The following is a 23,436-nucleotide window of genomic DNA, read 5'->3' on the forward strand; positions in this document are numbered from 1 at the left end:
ATGGAGCAGGAAGAACAGTTCCGTTGCTGCGGACTCTGAGAGAGCATTTATGAGACAGGAATAATGATGCCTGCGTTGCTGAGGTGTCTGAGATGGGGATGTGCTAACATCTGCTAGGTGCCTCAGTCGTATCAATGCAAGGTATTAGTTTCAATACCATCTGGCAAACTTTTCAGTGTTCTCACATTCTCTCGTGACTGACAGCATCCTGATTCTCTCAGCATTATCTGCCATTCTGCATGTAATGGGAGAGGAAAAGACAAAGCTCCCAGCCAAAGGAAGTGTGTATATTTTTAATTAAAAAAAAAACAGGAGCCCGGTGCGGTGGCACAGTGGTTAAGGTCCTCGCCTTGCACGCCCAGGATCCCATATGGGCGTCGGTTCTATCCCGGCAGCCCCGCTTCCATTCCAGCTCCCTGCCTGTGGCCTGGGAAAGCAGTGGAGGATGGCCCAAGGCTTTGGGACCCTGCACCCGCATGGGAGACCCGGAAGAGTCTCCTGGCTTCGGATCGGCATAGTATCGGCCTTTGTGCTCACTTGGCGAGTGAGTCATCGGATGGAAGATCTTCCTCTCTGTCTCTCCTCTCTGTATATCCGCCTTTCCAATAAAAAAAATAATAATAAAAATAAATCTTTAAAAAAAAACACCTAAGTCAGGAAAATTTGCTGAGATGTCAGAATATTTTTTTGAGATACTTCTGTGCCATGAAACCATGGCTTCTTTGATTTGTGATTAATACATGAGCCTTCTATGCCACTTGGAAAAGTGGCGGTGGCAAGTGTTGCTTCAGACCTGTTCCTTAATGGTCTCGGTGGAAGGGAGCCTTGAGTGTCCCTGAGAGAAGCCTTTTCCAGACCACACCATGCACCCCACCAAGACGGAGAGGGCAGCCGGAGACTGGTGGCAACTTGTTGTTGGAATTTCAGCCTTGCCCTGCTGTGGGGAGATCTGAGGTCAGTTGGCCACAGTCCACACCCCATCTTCCCTGGATATCTGCTTGTCTCTTGTCCACCCCGTATAGTTGCATGCCCCATTCTTCTCTTGTCCTTGGAGGGGAGTGTGTATGTGTGAGTGTTTGATTCTTCTTATTTGACAGAATTCAAAATGTCTGGCTCCCTGCCCTGTGAAGAGCTTGGCTGGGAGGGAAGTAATGTCACCTCTGGTGCAGAACAGCATGGATGTTCAGCCCATCCGTGTCTGCCCCTCAGGTCCCCTTCTTCAGCTCCAGGGGCTTTGGAATGTGACCTGCCTGAGGATGTGGCACTCCCCATCTCCGTCCCCAATGAATTAATTTTCCAATGTGCTCCTGGCTCTTTCTGAGGTTTTCTTGCTTGGCTATCAGTTTCCATGCAGGCAGGCATCTGTATTAGGGCCCACGTACTGCTTTGCCATGACACTTTTCTCTCTTTGCCAAGGACTACCTCTCTGCCACCCCCACCAAACTCCAACCACACTGTCTGCCTCTCCTGGACATTTTTGGGGATTGTGTGTTGTGCAGGTAGCTGTATAAACTGTTCACCCTGTGTAGACAGGTGTGCCTGCCTGCTAATGTTTGCTTTGGTCTCAGTAGACAATAAGTGCTAACAATTGAATGAGTTTTTTTTCAATTACCTAAGGTTGCTTTCAGTGACATTACTCTTGCTTTGAATTATGCACATTTGAGGAGGGTTTCCTGATTAGTAGTGAATATTCTTTGTAGTATGCGAAGGGCCTTTTGCCCATGCTGGGGAAAGACTAGACATTGACCACAGCTGCACACATTAGGAGAACCTCTGTCAGCCATCTGCCTGTACCTGATGTCGCCACTGCCTCTGCCTACTCCTCCCTTTCCATGACTCCAGAACACATGGGCTGGTGGGGGGGTCCTTCCAGTTAGTATTTATGGACTCCCACCTGTTCCGAGTGTGTGCTTCTCAATGTTAACTTTGACCCAGTGGGATCTTATCTGTCAGGATGTATATAACTCTGACTGTGGAGCATCTGCTTGATGTAGGATAGTTCAACAGTTCTTGGATCCTCTAGCAATGAGAGTGTGGTGTTAATATTGAAAGCAGTATCTTGATTTTAGGTGTTAGACTTTTCTTCAATTCTGGATTTGTATAAGCTCTTTCTTATTCTCCTCCTAATTGGTTTTTTTTTTAATGAGGTTATAGTGCCATGACTTCGGTACAGACTGTGAGTCATAATAGACTTTGATTGAATCTCAGCAATGCCAATTATGGATTCTATTACTTTGGGATGTTTCCTTGGTCTCTTGGTCCCCATTTCCCACCCTTTCTTTTGAAAATGGAACAAATAATACCTACTTCATGGGGTTGTTGTTAATGTAAATGAAATAATGGAAGTAGTACCATCTTGACACCCATATTTAAGACTCAGTAAATAGTGTGTATGTAAGACAACTATGGAGGTAGAGCCTGAAGAAAATTATGCAATCACTCCCTCACTAGGCTTAAATTTGTTATTCCAGGGAACCAAGGAAATTGTATTCAACACAGAATAGTCACAGTTAAAATGCTCAAGGAAGCAATTTAAGAAATGTCATCTTCTCCAAACATAGTAAAGGTGGGATACGAGATCTATAGATTGGGAAGCTTGACTTCAACACATAGTAAGACTCTGGAACAGAAAATTAAGCAGATGGCTTGTGATAATTTAGTAGATGTAGTGGTCTCTGGAGGGTAACATGGGTTTCCTGAGAATAAATCCTCCCAAATCTCTAATTTCCCCTTTCAGTAGTACTAAACTTAATTTTTATTCATTCCTTCAACAGATGTGATCAAATATCCACCTGCCATGAGTTTTTGGGGGCACTTGGGGAGACACTAGTGAATGAAACTGTTGTAAATTTCCACCAACATGGAGCTTGTATTTTTATGTATCAATAGTTCTGCAGCTGCTGGGAAAAAAAAAATATTAGGCATTGCTTGCTGAAACATAATAGCAGCCCATGGTGATTATAACTTAATGATAACCCTGTTCTTTTTTTTTCTTTTTAAAAATTTTTATTATTTTTTTATTGATTACATTGCATTATGTGACACTGTCTCATAGGCTCTGGGATTCCCCCAACCCCTCCCCATACCCTCCCCCCATGGTAGATTCCTCCACCTTGTTGCAGTATTACAGTTCAAGTTCAGTTAAGATTCTTTCATTGCAAGCACAGTCCAGCATCTTATTATCCAGATAAATTCAACGATAACCCTGTTCTTGATATGGTGTTTTATACTGGGGTCCTTGCTTTTGGTTCTGAATACCATTGTCTGGACAAACTAGAGTGACAATAAAGTATGGAGAAGAATACAAATCATATTTCATGGGGCCAGCATTGTGACACTTTGGGTTAAACCTCTGCTTGTGATGCCAGTGTCTCATTTCAGCATACGGTTTCAGTGCTGGCTGCTCTACTTCTGACCCAGCATCTGTGCTAATGTGACTGGAGAGGCAGCAGGAGCCAAACCGTTTGGTCCCTTGTCACACAGCCAAGTGGGAAGGAGTTCCTGCTCCTTCCTTGAGCCTCTCCCAGAATTCATTGGTGTGACCCTCTGAGGTGTGAAGGTATCCCCCAAGAAGACTAAGTTTTGGCACGGTGTTTCCTAGAGATTCGCAAGCTATAGAGCACCAGGCTATCAGCTGTTCTCTGTTGCTCCGGGACTCACTTCTAACTACCAAAAGGCTAATTTCTGGTCAGTGTCGCCCAGGAGTGCATGGGGTAGCTCCTCACTCAGTGTCTATACCCTCATCCTAGAAAAGTGTGACTATCCAGATGACATTTTGTTTTTTTTTTTTTAAAGATTTATTTTTATTATTTTTTCATTGGAAAGGCGGATATACAGAGAGGAGAGACAGAGAGGAAGATCTTCCGTCCGATGATTCACTCCCCAAGTGAGTGCAACAGGCCAATGCTATGCCGATCCGAAGCCAGGAGCCTCTTCTGGGTCTCCCACGCGGGTGCAGGTTCCCAAAGCTTTGGGCCGTCCTCGACTGCTTTCCCAGGCCACAGGCAGGGAGCTGGCAGGGAAGCGGGGCTGCTGGGATTAGAACCGGCGCCCATATGAGATCCCGGGCGTGCAAGGCAAGGACCTTTAACCACTTGCGCCACCGCGCCGGGCCCCCAGATGACATTTTGTGAAGACACTGTGCATACTACAATAAAATTAAAATTCTAAAATCTCTTTTTATATCTTGTAAGGGGTCTGAGGGTGGAATAAAGTGCCTTAGAACAGATGTGGGAGGCCAGGATTTTTTTTTTTTTTAAAAAAGCAATTTTAGTAACTCCAAGTTAATCAAACTACTTTTCTTAAGAGGCATTTAAGGGACTATTTTAGGGTGTATTTGAAATTTCTCAAATATGTTTATTCAAGCAGTAGTTATTCCAGCAAAACCCATCATCTTCTGAGGCCTTTCCAAGATTCCAATTCAGCCATGGCCTCACCTTGTCCGACCTTTCAGGTAATTCTGTGGAGTTTGACATTTAATTCTTTCTTAATTGCACCATGGATCTCACTATCTAGATGGTAGGCTTTGTGAAAACCCAATCTTATGTTTTGCTTTTTGTAAGATTTGTATATTTACTGGAGAGAAAAAGAGAGTCGGGGTGGGGGGGGAGGGTGTGCAGAGAAAGAGAGAGAGGAAGATAGTGAAGGGGATGAGAGAGAGAGAGAATGTTTGCCTTCTGCTGGCTCACTCTCCAAATGACCACAATGGCCAGGGTTGGGCCAGGCTGAAGCCAGGATCCTGGAATGCCATCTGGGTCTCCTGTGTGGGTGGAAGGGACCCAAGTCCTTGGGCTATCTTCCACTGCTTCCTCAGGCATAGGCACATAACGGGGAGCTGCACTGGAAGTGGAGTAGTTGGGAGCGAAGCCATATTTCTTATGGGATGCATTTTATTTGGCAGTCCATCATGTAATCCTGTTCTTCTCATTTTACCCTAGAGCCAGCCTCTTAATCAACCTCCAGATTAGCATGATGAAGGGAATACTTTATCCACAAGACTGAATCTAGTGGCCAATTTTTACATTATTTTCATAAGGCAAAAATCTACGTGATGTGTAGACTTTCTGTGGTCGTGTTCTTTCAGATATGTCTAGTATTGATAGTGCTCTCGTGTTTAAGGCATTAGCAGTCTCATGTTAAGCTCCATAGAGCTTGGGAAAATGTGAATAAGGAAAAATTTACATATGGATTCCAGGATTTTTGCACCCAAATATACTCATTTTTATTTTCCATTTTCTGCGAACTTTTGCAAGTACCTACATGATGCTTTAATTAGGCTGGGTGTGTGACCACTGCTGACAAACAAGTAATTAGGCTGTATACATTAGAATCAGGTGAAAGGAAAATTTGGCATTGTCTTATTTCTGATGCTGCAAATCAATTGCATTAGCTAATAAGAACATAGAATCAGAAAGTCTTACCACTTTTAATTATCTTGTTCTCTTCTTTCAACTCAAAGGGAAGATAATACTCTTATTTGTTCCACCTTATAAACTTTTTTTTTCTTTGGTGGAGAAGGCATCTCTCATTTAGGAAGATTCCTTTAATTCTCTTTAACTAATTTTGTTTCTTGCTTTTTAGTGGTAACAGCCTTTAGGTATCATTCGTTCATTCCGCAGACATTCATTACGTAGATCTGTGTTAGGCACAAGTGAACAGGGTCATCCTCGCTTTCAAGGAGTTCGCTAGAATCTGCGTACTTCATGTTGTTTTTTAATGGTTCAGCAGTCATTTCACTGAAGAGCTTGAGGGAAGAGCTAATTAGCTCATTGGGTAATGAAATGATTCTGCTTTCAAATGCTTTAAATAAACTATCAAGCCTTAAGTTCTGAGCAGAAATTGCTCCTAATGGATAGTTGTGGAGATTAGAACTGGGCTGTCTCCTTTGTCCGTGATTCTTTGGTTAGGACTCTGTGTGGCCTGCGCACCAGCAGCACCAGCTTCCCCTGGGAGAATCTTGGGTCCAGCCAAGCAGTGTCCTGGTGAGTGAACTCCCAGGTATTTCATTGGCACCTTGCCATCTCAGAAGCACTGGTCTGCTACCATATTTCTCAAACTCTGATGCACACAGATCATTTGGTGATCTTACTGAAGTAGATTCCTGGTCTCTGCCCTCAGAGATTCTGATCCTTTATGGCTGAGGTTAGGGCCTGAGAATCTATATTTCCACCAAACTCTTGGAAATGTGCTGCCTCTCTGAGAGCCATGCATTATGCAGCACTGGTCTAGTTGCCTTGCAAAACTGGATTGGTGTTTGGTGAGGGAGGATGGGAGACCTGATGAGGGGCAGGCTTCTTTTCCTTTGCTGACACTGGATTCACGAGCATGATGGTGAAACTGGTCCCTGGAATGTGCAGCCTGTTATGGGAGATGCAGCTTTTCAAGCTGGTCTGGGATGAGCACTGCGAGATAGCGGAAGAACAAGCCATGCGACTGTCCAGCGACTGAGCCATTGGAGTTGGATCCTGCCAGAGAACAGGATGCTCACTCATTGCTGTGAGCCTCTTGAATCCCAGGCAAGGATAGATGTAAAGCAACAGTAGTTAATCCAAGCATACAAAATTGTAGGACACAGAGCTTTGGAAGTGACGAGGAATAAAGAAAGAGTAGTGGAGGAATATTGGGAAAGAGATCTGTAAGAAGTGGACCAGATTGAGAAGAGTGTTTTGTTAAAAGCGTTTGGATTCTGGTTTTTGTTTTGTTTTGAAAAGTTATGTGGAATTTAACCTCCTACCTGATGCATGTGCTTTGTTTTCCTTTTAGGATTAAGCATGAAAACATCGTTGCCCTGGAAGACATTTACGAAAGCCCAAATCACTTGTACTTGGTCATGCAACTGTAAGTATCTTGTTAGTTGTCAGTGAAACCCAGACAAGGTCTCATACTCCAGTGCATACTCCAGCGAACAGGACAAGGTGGTAAAGATTAGTGCAGTGGCCAGGCTAGACTCGTGTGAGCACTGTGGCCTGTGGCTCACTAGAGAAACCTGTATTCATCTGGAAACAGAGGGCTGCACCCAGGAGGCTGTGGGATCCTTTGGGTCTAGTCTGTAGCTGCTGGACTAGCGTAAACATCCTCACAGTAGGTTCCAGTATTCTTATGGCAAGGTCTCTGTCTTCCTAATGTCCAAATGTTGCTGCCCAAAGACACTTGAGGGAACTCACGGCACAGTTCATTCTGCTTGTGCCTCTTGGACAAATTCCCACCCTTGTCTTCATTTCTAGCAGTGCCAGGCGTGGGAAACAGATGGAAGCTATGTACTCTTTCCCTTCCATTCTACCCCGGAGGGTAAGTACATCTGTGAGTGGAGTGGTTCTTCATGTCAGATGTCAGAGAAGTCTCATTGCTTCCCAGCCTGACACTCTCTGCCCATGAGATTATGTCTGCATTCCTGTAACCCTGGAGATGATGGAAGAAATAAACAGGTCTGCACGTAGAGACTACCTGAATGTGATTGGGATGAGCCTCCATGTTCACATAAATGTTTTCTCTAAGTGATAGAATTCCAAAGCATATGTCAGGACTTCACATATTCAGTGTAAATGATAGAAATGGCATTAGAGTAACATGCTTTAGCCATGACCTAAGTAAATTCTGGAGCACTATAATTTTGAGTTTAGTGATGGAAGAGGATTTTTGTTGACGACCAGAATACATACCTGATTTCATTATTTACTAGTGATTTTCAGACTTAAGATCACTAGAGGTATGCAGAAGCATTGGCGATTAGGCTAACAAGTAATATTTCATGTATTCATGTCTTTATGGATGTTTAAACAACATTTTAACTAGGGATCGTGTTAGGATGCAACTAAGTGTTTATCAGTGCATTTATTTTATCTTTTGTTCTTTAAAATATTTTAGGAGAGTATGGAATTTTTGTGTAATTTTAAAGTCTCCAAACTAGAAGCATATACTTGACTTTTTGCTGTTGTAGCAGTCTTGAATGGTAAGCAGCAGTCTTAGTGATTTGCTGTTAGAGTCACCTGTGAGACTGACTGATAAAAATATACTATTCTTCCAATGTAAGCAGCTTTTGCATGCTGGGTTGCACCCTAACTCTCCAGTTACACATCTGCGACCTTTTCCCAGTGCCTGCACTTCTCTTTTCCGATTTGCAATGTTTCTGATTTTTTTCCTGGAGAGCAAGAGTATTCCCAAAGCTTCAGGCCACTCCCTGGAACTGGTTTTGTTTTATACACATTCTACTGTTACAGGTGCGGATGAATCAGTGTCTTTGCAAATTCAGATTGTCTAGTGGAAAGCATGTGACACGTCGGTGACAAATGAAGCTCACAGTGTGTGAGCTAAAAAGTTGTGTGCTTTTAGCCGTGTGCTTCCTTACTGATAATATAAGCAGTACTAATAATTGTATCCAAAGCTACGTGGATGTGTTTGTGGATCCAAAGCTTTGCATCCAAAGCTACATGGATGTGTTTGATTTCATTTTGTGATGAAGCAAAATGAGAGAGCAGTTAGAGCACTCCAAATGTATACATCTCAGCTCTGCCTCTTATTAGCTGGGGAAATGGGCCCGTATCTGAGTCTGAGGATAGTTTTCCTGATGAGAAAAATAAATGGAAATCTTACGGATATGTAGATTGAACGAGTAGTCAGGGCATGAGAGAACGGGGTGACAGCACTACAGTGTCACATGTAAGAGCTCACCAGTACCTGTTGGTTTCTTTCGGGGCATCTGTGGCCTTTCATTGGTTTCTCTACAAATGCCCTTTAACTTTGTAAGATCAAGTTCAGGGGAACTTGAGTCTTCCCTTTCTAAGCAGTGTGATTATAAATGTGCCAGCAGAATGTAATGGAAAGATGGGCTGACTTGTGAGCATAGAAGTTTTCGGGATCAGAACCATATTTGAAAGTCAATGTTGGCATAGCTCTCCCCGCTTCCACCCTGAACTTCTACCAGAAACTTCCTCCCTCTTCTGCTTTAAACCTCATTAATGCGACCAGTGCTCTTGAGAATTTATGCTAATTTACAGAGGAAGTAGGCTGGAATTAGCTTGGTCAGGCCCTGGAGAAGATCTGTCAGGCAAGTTAATTATAACATCCAGATTTACAGGTGATGCATGCTTCCACTATTTGCACTAGTGGGAAATTCAGAACCACTGTGTATATGATCACTGAATCTGTTCATTGCAAGTGTTTATTTGTATTTTCATGGGTTCTCGCTACTTTTTAACAATCAGCTTTATTGCTGAATAATATATGTCCATTTTACCACATCTGGTTTTTAAATTTTTATATTTTAAAGATTTATTTACTTTTATTTGAATGATTTACAAAGAGAAGGAGAGACAGAAAGATCTTCCATCTGCTGGTTCACTCCCCAAGTAGATGCAACAGCTGGAACTGAACCCATCTGAAACCAGGAGCTTCTTCCAGGTCTCCCACACTGGTGCAGGGGTCCAAGGCTTTAGGCCATTCTCTACTGCTTTGCCAGGCCATAGTCAGAGAACTGGATGGGAAGCAGGGCTGGGCATGGTGTGATAGACTAATGGCTAAAGTCCTTGCCTTGAATGTGCCAGAATCCCATATGGGCGCTGGTTCATATCCTGGCTACTCCACTTCTTTCTAACTCCTTGCTTGTGGCCTGGGAAAGCAGTAGAGGATGGCCCAAGGTCTTGGAACCTTGCACTCACTTGGGAAGCCTAGAAGAAGCTTCTGGTCTTTGACTTTAGATCAGCTCTGTTTAGATCAGCTCTTTAGTCTAGCTGTTGTGGCCACTTGAGGAGTGAAGCAGCAGATGGAAGGTCTTCTCTCTGTCTCTATGTCTCTCTGTAAATCTGACTTTCCAATAAAAATAAATTTCAAAAGTGGAACAGCTGGGACATAAACCAGGACCCACATGGGATACTGATGTGTGGAAGGAAAGGAATAGCCCATTAAACCAATGTGTCAGCCCTTCCAACAAATTTTTAATGTGCATCAGTGTAGTAGGGGGTTCTAGTTGCTTGTTACTTATTGCTGAGTAGTATTCCACTGTGTGAATGAACCACATGTTATCCACCCACATTGTTTCCAGTTTGGGGTATGGTGAATAAAGCCTCTTGGGATATTCATGTATTATTCTTTGTTTGGATGTATGTTGGAGTAAAGACCTAAAATCAGGGTGGGTGGGTCAGATGGTGAGTGTTGTGTTTAGATTTTACAGAAGATGACAGTTTTTCAAAGTTTGCTGGCAGTGTATGTAAGTTGTTGTCCTGCATTCTTACAGCATTCTTCAGTTTTAGTCATTCTGATGGATGCACCCAAGTATCCTATGGCAGTTTTAATTTGCATTTCCTGACTGTTGATGATGCTGGTCGTCTTCTTACACCCTCACCGGTCATTTCTGCTTACATACTTTCTTTGTAAAGAAGTTTTTCAAATCTTTTGCTAATGTTTTACTGGATTATTATCCTATTATTGGATTTTAGGTGGTTTTCATATATCCTAGTATCTGTCAGATACATGTAATAGGAATATTTCCTCCTAATCTGTAGTTTTTTTATTTTCACAATTGTGACTTTAAAAATAGTGATTTTTTAAAAGTAGCTTCATTGATATAATTAACATGCTCATTTATACTTGCATGAGGTATACGGTTATATATTTTTAAAGTTTCAAAGTGAAACTCATCACAACCTAATTTTAGGATGTTTTTGTTCCTCCCAAAGAAACTTTGTACTAATAGCAATTCTCAGTTCTTTCTCCTCTCAGTCCTTTAAAAAATATGCATATATATGAATCCCTTGTGATTTTCAAGTTTTTTATCCTATTTGATCAATTTTCTTTTTCTTTATAGTATCATTTGTAGCATAGAAGTTTCAACTTTGATATAATGTAGTTTCTTTTTCTTTCTTTCTTTTTTGGCTTTTGTTGTCATATCTATGAAACTGTTACCCAATTCTTGATTGTACCTGTAGAGTAGGGCAAGTTTTCATGATGATAAAGTTCAATTTTTTATGGTTTATACTTTTATGCCTTGTATAGGAAGGCATTACTGTATGTTTACATTTTTTTCTTCTAGAATTTCTGTGGTGTTAACTTTTTCATTTAGGTGTATTTTAGGATGAATTTCAAGTTAATTTTTATCTGTGGCATGATATCATCTTTTTCTCCATGGGGGCACCCACTTTTCAACATCCATTTGTTGAAAAGACTTTTATGTTCTAAATTAATTGACTTGGCACCTTTGTCAAAAATGGACTGACCATATGTGGCTGGCTTAGTTTCTGGACTCACTGTCCTAGTTCATTACTCTCTGTGTCTACCCATTTGTTCATAGCAAACTGTCTTGTGTGTGACGTAGCTTTATACTAAGCCTTGGAATAGATAGTATAAGGCTTCTAACTTTGTGTTCCTGTTTTAAAATTGATTTGGCTATTCTATATTGTTTGCATTTTCTTACTGACTTTAGAATTAATTTTTCTCCCAAAATATTTACAGAGAATGTTGTTTGGGATTGCGCTGAATTTATGTATCAACGTGAGGACAAGTAATAACTAAAAGAATGGATGCTTTTAGTTCATAAACACGGTCAGTCTCCCCATTGGTTTGGTCTTTCTCTACTGCCAAGTGATGTTTATAGTTTTCAGAATGTAGGCCTTTCATCTTTGTCAGCTTCTTCAGAAATATTTGATCTTACTATAAATGCATTTTTGTCTTTCTGTGTTTTGCTAATGTATAAAAATGCACTGACCTGTGACCTTACTGAATTCACATATACTGTGTTAGTTGTATGGTGGATTTCTTAGCATTTTCTGCCTGGAAATAATGTCATCTACAGTTCATGTTGTTCTAATTGGTTCTTGAAAGAATTAGGGTCGGTAAGAGTAGATTATGTGTTACATATTAAGTACATTTTAGTGTCAAACTAAAACCTTAAAAATATTTTTGCAAATAGTTTGAAAAATCAAATTGGTATCTCTTAATTACTTCCTATTATCCATTGATAACCTAAATTAGTGATTTTGAAAAAATGCAATCCAAAAAAAATAAGGAAAATCTTTTTGTATTTAAATATATTATTACTAGAAAAGTCTTTGGTTGATTTTCAGGCTTTTGATGAGGGATTTTTCTTGTATTGGCAAGACTCAATAGTTTCTGTTCCTGTTTGGAATAGTAGAAAGTGATTTTATTTTGTTCTTTTGGATTTGTTTTGTTTGCCTGTTTGTGCGTATGTTTGGTTTTGTAGCGCTTGGAAAGCTCTCAATTTCCTAATCCTCAGGCTTTAGTACACAACTTTTTTGGGGTCGGTATTCACAGTGTTTATGCCTGGGAGGCTTTTGGTTTCCTAGGAGACATCATCTCAGCACTGAAGTTCAGATATAATAGAAGCGGCTCAGCACCCTAATTTTATTACTCCTGTAATTGCTGTTTCAGTTCTGAGTATTATAGCGTCTTTGTCCCCATGCTGCTATAGAAAAGGGGACTTCAGTGTTTATAGAAGTCTATATTTAAATTTTATGTGAGGCTTTGGACAAATTTTTTTTCCTAAAATGTTATTTTTCAGAACCTTCTTCTCTGGATATAGAAGGTCATTGCGACACAGAGATAAGCTACAGAGGGAAGGTCAGTGTGTTTAGGAGTTTAGTCTTCATCTGGTCTTGCTTGTAGAACATCTTTCTGTGTGTTTGGGTAAAATAAAGGAGGTAACCCCTTGATTCTCCCTTTGTGCTTCCGAGTTGACTTAGGAAATAAACTTCAGTGCAGTTGAAGGGTTGTATCAGAAGTACTGTGAAAAAAAAAACAAAGCAGAAATACAGATTATATCCCTTGTTGAATTATGTATATATATGTATGTTTTTCAATTAAGTGTAAATTTTCATGTGTGGGTACTGCTGATTCCTATGTGGACCCCTCTGTGAAACTCTGAGCTTATACAGCCAACTGAATGTTCAGCAGTTCTGAGCTCAGTTGTCAGACCCCAAATCAACTCCCACTGGCCAACAAAACCATTTTTCTTGTCTCTCTCAGTAACTCCATTCTTCCAGTGTTTGGGACCAAAATTCAGGCCTCATCCTTAACTCATCCTTTTCTGCCATACCCAAGAATATCATTGCTTGGCAAATCCTGTGTCTCCAACTTCAAGATGTGTATGATGGTGCTGTGTTTGTGTGTCTAATAAACCTTGTCAGATTTTTTTTTTTTAATTCCCATTGACTTTTTACCTTGGGCCAAAGACACAGTGCTTACAGTGACTGTCAGGGCCCCATGTATCCTGGTCCCTGTGAACTCTCTCTTCTCCCAGGCTACTTTTGTGGCTCTTGCATTCAACTTACATCGTGGCTGTTCCCAAACACGCACAGAGAACATTGTGCTTGGAACATACTCCTGTTCTCTCTAATATCTTAATTGGTCTGCAATGAGAGGAATACTAGAATTTCTGCAGATATCATCTTTTTGTTTCAGTACTCCCCAGCAGCCCTGTATAAGGCAATTCCTCCCACCAACTCCTACCATCTGCACATGTCCTGCCCCCTTCTCTAACTTAATTTATCTCCAAAGCACTTGTCACCCTCTGACATGTTATCTTTGCTTTATTGTCGGTTAGGATGGTTCTTCCACATTATGGCAGCTATTTAGCAAGTACTTGTCAAATTAGTAGGATCATGTAGGAGAATAACGGTTAACAGATATTCATTTACTTATTTAACCCTTATAGAAATGTTCCAAGCTCCTGTTACTGCAATTTTTTAAGAAGAACCTGAGTATCAGAGACTGGTTAATTCCCTCAGCCAGTAAGTGACACAGTTATGTGCCCTGGACCTCTGTAACATAGAGGGTTGACAGGAGTGACTCGAACATGGGCCCTGACGGCTTCAGCCATTTTGGCTCTGTGCTATTACTTTCACCTGCTATGCTTATCCACCAATGAAGTGTAACCTCCTGGCGCCTAACCCGAGAACCTCACCCACTGGTCTCTTGTGGCCCCTCCCCCAATCCCATCCCACCTACGAACCACCTGTGATCATCTCGGTCACCAGCCCCTGGGGCCCACGTACAGCCCCTCCTTCCAATCAATTCCCCTTGTTTCCCCTCACACACACACACCTTCCAGGCTCACCTGATTTGTATAAGTGAGCCTCCACGCGTGTTGTTTACCCTTTTTCCCCCTTCTCATGGCTCTCCCCTGTCCTCCTCCTCCATCTTGTCCCCTTCCCCTGCCCTGGCAACTCCACTCCTGTAGCTTCCCTGTTGGAATAAAGGACCTCCTAAGACCTTGCTGTAAACTTCTCATGGAAAGAATTCTTGGCTGCGGGAGTTAGCTACAGGTGAGAACTTAACTGTGCCTGAAGACTAACAAGGATAGCAGTCATATTTCCTAGGAAAATCTCTTGTAGGTGTTATTAATAGGACTGGTTTAATTTACCTGGAGAAGGTGGTGAGTTGTGATTCAAGGATGATTTGAAGCAGGGTATCTGGACATGCTGTGTTTTTTCGTTTTTTTTTTTTTTTTTTTTTTTTTTTTAGTGAATTGTAGGAGAAAAAGAAATTGACTCAATTTTATCATAACAATTCGCTAAAATGAACTCATTCCACTTGCAGCATTTCTTTCTTTTTCTTAAATAATGTTTTCAGTGAGTGAGCAGATGAATGAATGTATTTTACCAATGTTGTGATGTGTTACATTGTGTGGATTCCACATGAGATGTCAGTATTCTTTCATTTTAGGATAACTTTAAGATGTGTACAACTGATTACTGGCGGAGCTTGAAAAAGAAAACTTGGATTAAACATACATTCTTTAGGGAATATTAATTTAGTTCTTGATTAGCTGAAGTCATGGAAATCTATGCTGCTTCCCTGATAAAATGCAGTTTATCTCCTCTGTTGGCTACTGTGTGAGGCCTTTTGAATGGTTCCCTGTTGGTGGTGTTGGCCAGTGTTAGCTTTCAAGGGGATATTGTATTCATAATTCATACTCTGTACCCAGAAGCCATCTTAATTAGAATACAAATTATGACTCCCAATAGAAAACCTTCTGTAAGTAGTCAGGCATAATAATGAGAAAGAAGTATCTCTGGATATAGCACCTCATTCTGTTTACATATAAATAGCCAAAATCTTATCTTTGTTCACAGTAGTCCCCAGTTGAGAGTTGAGTAGGCTTATTGCAGTCAGGTGGATGGGAAGGAGGTAGCTCAGTGAATGGAGGGGTTGGAATTCATGTGATTGTTTCTGGGAGCACTATGCCCAGTGTCCTGTAAGAGAGGGCTCTGAAGTAGAGTAAGAGTTAGCAGGGGCAGGTGTTCTAGTGTGGCATCTCCAGCCCACATCTGACAAGTCAGGTTCCAGCTCCTTGACTTCTGATCTAGTTTCCTGCTAATGTGCACCCTAGGAGGCAACAGGAAATTATTCCAGAGTTCTAGGTTTGTGGCTTGGCCCACACCAGCCCTGGCTGTTGTCTGCTATGCGCATTTTGGGAGGAGACAAGCAGATGAAAATTGCTCCCACTTCCACTCTGTGTAAAGGAAAAAGTGAGGCCTACTGAAATCATGAACCAGTATTAATAGATTTAGCCATCTGGAATTGCCAATGTGCAATTCTTGTTGAGGTCTATATTTTCTTTTAATGTAAGAATTTGTAGCTATGAGTTTCCTCTCAGCACTGCTTCTGTGACATCCCGTAAATTTTAATAAGTATGTGATATTTTCATTTCTGTTATTTGCTAATTTCTTTTGTGATTTCCCCCTTGTCCTCGGTGAAGAGTGTGATGTATAAGTTCTATGTATTTATGAATTTGCTAGTTTCCCTTCTGTTGTTGACTGCTAATTTTTTTCCCCATTGTAATCAGAAAAGACACGTTGTGTGGTTTTAGTATTTTATAATGTGTAAGCAAGTATATGGTCTGTCCTGGAGAAGGCCATGTGAACTTGAGAAAAGTGTCCCTCTTGTTGCCTGGGAGGTTCTGTGGATATCAGTTGGTCCACAGTGTTGTTTGAGTCATCTCTGCCTTACTGGTATTGTATTAGTATTGACACTGGAATGTGAGAATCTTAGACTATTATTGTAGAGCTTTTTTCTTTTAATTCCACACTTTCTTCCTAATATTTAGAGCTCCAATATCAGTTGTGTGCATATTTGTAATTGCTGTATCTTCTTGGTAAAATTATCCTTCTTAGTGACATTTTTGGAATCTTATAACGGTTTTTGGCTTTTTTAACCATGTTTTTAAAGATTATTTTCATGATACTTTTTTTTTTTAGAGACAGATAAACAGAGAGCAGGCCCCCATCTGCTGACTCATTCTGCAGATACCTGCAGTGTTTAGTACTGTGTCCTGCCAAATCTGGCCCAGTAGATCTAGGTCTCCCATGTGGGTAGCAGAAACCCGATGACTTGAGCCACCACCACTGTCTCCAGGCAGGTATTAGCAGGAAGCTGGAGTCAGGAGCCAGAGGCGAATCTCAAACCCAGGCATTTTGATACGGGCCATGGGCATATCAACTGCTAGCTAGGTCAAATGCATGTTCCCACAGTATTTTTCTAAACATCATCTTACCCACTGTATCCAATTTGAATGACATCTTTCATTAACATATAATGAATTCTTAAAGTATGCACAGTTTTATACTCTTGTGAGTCATGGATAATTATAAAATTTTTAAAAGTAGTATATGGTTACTACTACTGAAATTTGACAGTTCATTGAAGTACATCAAGAGTAGAGTCATGCTTAAAATATAAAAAATCAATTCGGCAATTATCTGTTCACTCACTGGTGGATATTTATTTTACTTAAGAGTGTATATATATATATATATATATATATGAGCAAGCTCAGGCTTACAAACACAAAACAAAACAGGTGTTGCCATTGACTTTGTTGCTTCTAATTGCCTATTAGATAAACCTAGTAGATAAAGGGGGCTTATTGAAAGAGCACCTATGCAAAAATCGATTTGTGACTAGACCAAATTAGACATCCTGGGTTGAAATACTGTTGAATTGTCAATCTACGTGATGATTTATTAAAAGAAACAGCCTCTCCAACCAACCAAACCAAAATCCTTGGACCCTGTAGTTTCAATGTGTGAGTTCCTATGCAGGTTTTCTCTGCTGTCTGCCTAGTTGTAGTAATGCCCTTTCTACAGGTCTCAGGCATCTAAAGCCTCTGCTTTCTGAGCCCCTGGCAGTCCCACTCTGAGTTCTTCATGCCCCTCTGCCTGGAGGACAGCTTTCCACTCCCCCCACCCCAGCATATCCATCTGGCCAGCACCCTCTTCTCCACCCAGGGACCTACGCAAGAACTACTTGTGTAGTTCTCAAGGAAAGCAGTCACCCCTGAGTCATACCACCTGCTGCCCATCTGCTCCCAGGGGCTACTGCCCACAGACTATTTCCCTGTCCTGAAATTCTGTATTCCACATTTTCCTAATTATTCATTTGCTCATTCAGTAAGTATCTGTGGAGCCCCTACCTTGTGTCTGGCATTATTAGCCAATCGAGGTACAACCACGAGGATGATGAATGTCTTACCACTGTAACACCACTGTGTTCACCGGACAGTAGACAGGTAGCTTGACAAATGGCTGAGTTTGTCACATGTGGTGTTACAGTCTGTTGAGAAAACTAAGAGGATTAGCAAACCTGGCAGGTGGCTTGGAGATGGTTTGCGGTTCAGTTATAAAATGGTAAAGGTACGTGTGAGCTGACAGCTGCAGGTAGTGGGGTGATCAAGGCCAGATCTGGCTTTGTGGCTGTGGTCACACAGAACCTGAGTTCAGGAGGCCCCACTGTTAGGTTTTAAGGCTTGGCTGTTTGCATCTGAAGTCATCATTTCATGTTGGAACTTGTGTTCTGTAAAGTCACATCTGATGGGATGATTAAGCGCCTGGCCCCAGGTCTGGGGAGATGTGGATCAGAATTTGGCAGTACTATCTGCCAGTGTGGCCAGGGACACCAGAGGCCTGAGGCAGGTCTACACTCAACCTTGCTAAGCGAGAATCCCATGATAGGAGAGACATGGTATCAACATATAACTAAGAAAAACTGGGAGAGGTCCTTTCAATTCCTGCTGTCTGAGGCAGAGGCCTACATTTTCATCTTGCATGGGGCTCTTACGAATGATATAGCCAGCTGTGTATGTGGTGGTCAGACACAGTGTCCTGGCCCAGAGAACAGCAGGCACAGGCCCGCTAAAACTGTGCTGTGTGTGTGAGGAAGAGCTGGGGGCCTATGTGGCTGATAGGGACTCCCACGGGAGGTATGCCAAGAGCCTGTGACCATGGCACAGCTTCCTCCTGACGCAGGACAGCTGGTTTTCACTGTGGACATTCTGACTGATCCTAAAGTGTAGGGACCTGCCAATCATAGATGTGAGTTCCAGGGTAACCTTGGAAGTAATCCAATCCAGCCTGTTTCCTTCTGCTGTTTCTTTTGCTGCCATCCCCCTGTTTTTTTCATTGTGAACCTCCATAGAACACAGGCAAGGATGTGGAAATTCCAGCTGGGAAGCCTCCTGGATGTGCAGCAAAGTCTTCAAAATTCCAGAGAGGTGTTTGTAAATCCGCATCTCATCTCTGTGAATCATCAGAGACCCATGAGTGAATAGTGTATATTGGTGATAATGCTGGCACAGAACCTATATAAAATATTGAGTTTCCTGTGAAGAAGGAGGTGAACAGCTGGTGTGACCGAGCAGTGCACTGGTTCTGGTTTTGAGGCAGGCATTCAAAAGGCTGCCAAGGTCTCTCCTCCCCAAAATCGAGACGATTCATTTTGTGTCTTGCGGTAGTTATCACTTGCTTATTCTGTGCATGTGCTGGACTCCAGCACTCCTCTCCCTGCTGGCCAGCTCTGTTCCTGATCTCAGCCCGCTCTCATTCATTGAAAACTTTGCTGGCTGCCTCATGTCTAGGACCCAGATGATCGGGATGACCTCAGCCCCTAAAACCCAGATGATCGTGATAATGCCTCCAGTGTCCACGTAGACAACCCACCTAATGACCCCCCTATGTTCCTGGAACCCTCTGTTCTCCCCAAGATTACTCTCACTAGAACTCCTGTTTGCTCTGTAATCTAAATTCTCCACCACTCAGTGTCTGCCTTTGGTTCAGTGGACAAACTCTCACTTTCTTTCTCCTTTTGTGTGTATCTGATCTTTTTAATGCTGGTTCCAGTTTTGTTTTCCATCTTCATTTTAATAGTAGAGTCAGAAAACTGATTGACACATATCATAAGCTGTCACTGCAGTACAGGTTTGCTGCATCTACATTTTCGTTGAACTGAGTGACACTGACTTTGTTAAAACCAAAGTAGAGATGAAGAGCTGTTGTCAATGAAGCAGTCAATGTCCACACGTGGGCTTTTTTGTTCTTAAATGGCAGGTGTTAATGCACTATTCTCAGGGGAAAGGCGCTTGGGATATGTGTACATCCCACAGATTAAGATGTCAAGTGTCAGGTACTACACATCCTGGGAATACCTCTCAAAACAGTAAGCTGGCAACAGTGACCATCCCCAGATTTTTAGTTTTCCCAGCACTTAAAAGAAAAAGATTTATTTTTGACAGAAGGCAAATTTTGCAAAGACAGAGAGAGATGAAGAGAGAGAGGTCTTCCACTTTCTGCTTAACTCCACAAATGGCCGTAATAACCAGAGCTGAGCTTATTCAAAGCTGAGAGCCAAGAGTTTCTTCTAGATCCCCTACAAGAGTACAGGGGCTCAAGATCATCAGCAGGGAGCTGAATTGGAAATGGAGCAGCCAGGACATGAACTGGTGCTCATATGGGATACCAGTGACACAGGGTTGAGGACTAGACTGCTGTGCCACTGTGTGGGTCCTTCCCACTTCTTTCTTGACACCAGTTCTTCAGTGTCTTTGAGAGAAGTGAGTTTATTGAGAATCCCTGGGGATCCACTCCTACCAGGTGTCCCTGTCTAGCTTTAACTCTGTAAACCTCTCAGGACTGTGGTCTCTCCTGCTGCATCATTCCTTTGCCTTGTGCATCCACCCTGCAGAGGTAAAACCTGACCCCAGTACACCTGCCAGTGTCCTCTGCTTCTACCTCAGGCTGCTGCATCCTGTGAGCGTGACCTCACACTGGGCTGAGTTGCTGAGAAGTCACTAGACTCCACTCAGTCCAGCCCCCTAGCACCACACTGGGGTCCTTTGCTGTGATTGTGGTTAGGTTCATCTCTCGTTCTCTTACATGCCATTTCTTAGACCTTTCTTTTTACTCCTAAGCTGCATGCTCTAGAGCGATGGAGAGAGTACCTTGGAAATCAGTTGTGTTGTGCTAAAATGCTATCCAACTGCTTTGTAAAGCAATGCCCTCATAGCTTGGTTGCATTGACTACAAACAATCAGCAATCTCTAATAATAATAATCAACAAAGTTAGTGTCCCAACCAGTAGGTTTTGTAGTTTGCAGAGACTTGCAGTTGTTGAGAATAAAATTTGAAATACATCCTTACTGATGCAAGAGACTGAACAAATGGAAAGAGACTGAAACAAATGGAAACACATGAGTGGGAGTTGCCTTGAAATTTTAAGATTGTGCTTTGAAATAACCAGTTTGTGGAACTTGTTTTAGCAGAACACCTACTTTATAGCAATGGAAACATTAAGAGGGTTGATTGTTTTATAGCATGCAAATTTGGGGAAAATGTTAACAAATTCATCAATAGCATGTATTTAACAGAGGTTATCTTTTAAAGTATCTTTTTTGAAGCAAAATAGTAAAACAGAACCTATAAAGATATTTGAGATGAACTTTCATATATTTAGGATGAAGAATTTATCATATAGTTTATAGTTTAGAATTTGTCAATTTGTGACCTTACTAGTTCTCATAGCACTTACATTCATTTTTCAAGTTGAAAATATTAAGATCAGTGGAGAAGAAACAAATATAGGCACTGATAATTTCAAACACAGTGATTTTTTTTAAAGTACTGATTTATGTATTTGAAAGGCAGAATGAAAAAGGGAGAGAGTCCATGTGCGAACAGAGAGTGAAAGAGAGAAAAGGAAAGAAGGAGGGAGGTAGGGAGAAGTCTTCATCTGCCTTTTCATGTTTCCAAATGGCTAGAAACAACAAGGTCTGGAACAGGCTGAAGGCTGGAGCCAGGAGCTCCATTTTGCGTGGGTAGCAGAGATCCTGGCATTTGGGCCATCATGTGCTGTCTTTCCAGATGTGTTAATAGGATCAGAAATGGAGCAGCCAGGCCTTGAACAGGCACTCTGGTATGGGATGCTGGCATTGCAAGGGATGGTTTAACCTGTTGAATCACAGCACTGGGTCCTCAATGTAATGCTAGAATGCAGCTTTGAAAGAGATTATAGGCAGTGTTATATAAAAAGTAAAAATGATAAATCCACATTAAAAACAACGAATTGTTTGATATGGATTTAGAAACAGATATAACTTTAAAAATCGATTGAAATCTGTGGCTGTGTGCCAATTACTTATTCTGCTTTTATTATGTTTCTGCCATTGAGACAGTCAGAAGGAAACATGTTGCTTTGCTTTAATATAGATTGATGTAAGTTATTCTATTCAATAGCTGTTGCATAGGTTATTATAGTTATTTTGTAAACCTTTTGATAGGATAAAAACCAGTCTGTCAATTCACAAAAATTTAGTCATTTGATTTTATTAGGTTATGTGCCTCTTTTCATTCCCCCAAATGGCTAGATAATAAATTTTTAATGGACTTATTTATTTATCTGAAAGGTCAAGAGTTACAGTGAGGGAGAGACAGAGAGAGGAGAAGTCTTCCAGCCACTAGTTTACCCCCCAGATGGCTGCAGTGAGCAAAGTCAGGAGCCCGGAACTCTATCCTGACCACCGTTGTGGATGCTGGGGCCCAAACACTTGAGCCACCTTCTGCTGTTTTCCCAGGCATGTTAGCAAGGAACTGGATTGGAAGTGATGTGGCCAGTGTGCCAACTGGTACTCACTTAACGCTGATGCTGCACACGGCAGCTTAATCTTGGGATACCATAATGCCAGCTCTGTGGATACTAAATGGCTAAGTCAGTTCTTTCTGATGTTTTTCCACTGCACCCTACACGTGGTTCTGTCAGGATCCTTTTGTTCTTGTTTGCATGCTGTCTGTCTTAATTCTAAGATCCTCAAAAAAAAAATGGGACCACTGTTGTCATGTTTCTGCATTCTTAAGGACTATAAGGACTACACAATGCCTGATGTGTTGGAGTTCAACGTCACGTTGCAATTCATTTTTTGACTGATAAACTTGTTCTAAAGTCCCTACTCCTGAAAAAACTACCAGAACCTGAATTTTAGGCCACTTAACAGGCCAGTGTTCTGAAGCTATAATGGAAACATCGGCTTCAGTATCAATTAATCCAGTAAAATTTTTATTGATAATTACTTCAATAATTGGATGGCCTGTGGAAATAACTGTTTGATAGAAAGCATTCTTGCTAGTACTTCCAAAACCTCCAGTGTGCCAGACATTATATGATTGACCTTTAATATATGCCACTTGGACTAGATATTAAAATGATCTCACTCACCTTGGCGTCTCGCTCGGATTCATTGAACCCCAACATTGGTGCACAGTAGGTATGTTACAAGTGAACTAAGTAAGTGGATTTAGGAATCCAGCCATCTTTCCTGGTGGGACACCTCAAGCTAATCTATCAGTAAAAAAAACTTTTAATCCACTTTTTATCATCCCTGCAGTAATCATTTGTCCAGATTCCTAGAGACTAAAGCAAATGAGACCAGATACTTCCAGAGCACTCAGAGTGGGGGGTTTTCCATTAAGGTGATGCAGGAGGCCTGTAGCTTCCTGATGGGATTCTCAGATGGTCTGTCCTTGAGTAGGGATTTTAGGACTCCTAACGAGTTAAACCTTCTCTTCCAAAGCTTGTTTCACAATAGACACCACTAACTCCACTGGACCAGTCCTGGATTCTTTAGTGTCCATATGTGTTAGAACCTTCTAGAAGCACCAGCTCTGCCTGAGTCTCAAAACATCTTTTTATAAGCATTTGGTGAGAATGTCCTTGTCACTTTGAGAAGAACCAGCACGGGCTCCATAATAGCTACAGTGTGAGCTTGGACCCAGTGCTGAGCTGATGATGGTTGGCTGCCCCAGGGTCCTCATGAAGAGCCAGGGTTGTGTATCCTCTGCTTCCAGGAATGGTTCCCCAACCCTGAATTGGACTTATTTGCACTCAGTAGAGCCACTCCAGGGCTTTCTGACAGGATTCACAGCCTCACTGCTCTCAATCATCTCAGGCAAGAGAGGGAGAGGGGAGGAAGATGAAGTGGCTGATGAGCAGCTAGACACTTTGATAATGAGCGAAGCGAGTGGACAGTTGTGCAACCCTGCAGGCAAATTTTGTACGAGATACTGGGGACTACGTGGGACTCTGCCATGCCTGTCACTTCCCCTCAGGGACATTTCAGATTGTCCCCTCATCTCCCAGCTGCAGCTGCCCCTGTAATTCAGGTGGGGG

General features: G+C 41.8%; 1 protein-coding gene across 5 annotated transcripts in view; it reads left to right on the plus strand.

Annotated features, from left to right (window-relative positions):
• CAMK1D (calcium/calmodulin dependent protein kinase ID) overlaps positions 1-23,436 on the plus strand; it is a 370,122-nt gene that overhangs the window by 242,421 nt on the left and 104,265 nt on the right. For 4 of the 5 annotated variants that reach the window (XM_040967783.1, XM_040967784.1, XM_040967781.1 and 1 more), the window contains exon 3: positions 6,763-6,837. The exons of the other annotated variant lie outside the window; for it this stretch is intronic. In XM_040967783.1, coding sequence (XP_040823717.1) covers positions 6,763-6,837 — 75 coding nt within the window. The remainder of the gene's footprint in view (positions 1-6,762; positions 6,838-23,436) is intronic. 5 annotated transcript variants of the gene reach the window in all.

Source organism: Ochotona curzoniae, unplaced genomic scaffold (genome assembly GCF_017591425.1).
Source record: "Ochotona curzoniae isolate NIBS_2020 unplaced genomic scaffold, NIBS_Ocur_1.0 scaffold_4683, whole genome shotgun sequence".
In the NCBI taxonomy this organism is placed as follows: Eukaryota; Metazoa; Chordata; class Mammalia; order Lagomorpha; family Ochotonidae; genus Ochotona; species Ochotona curzoniae.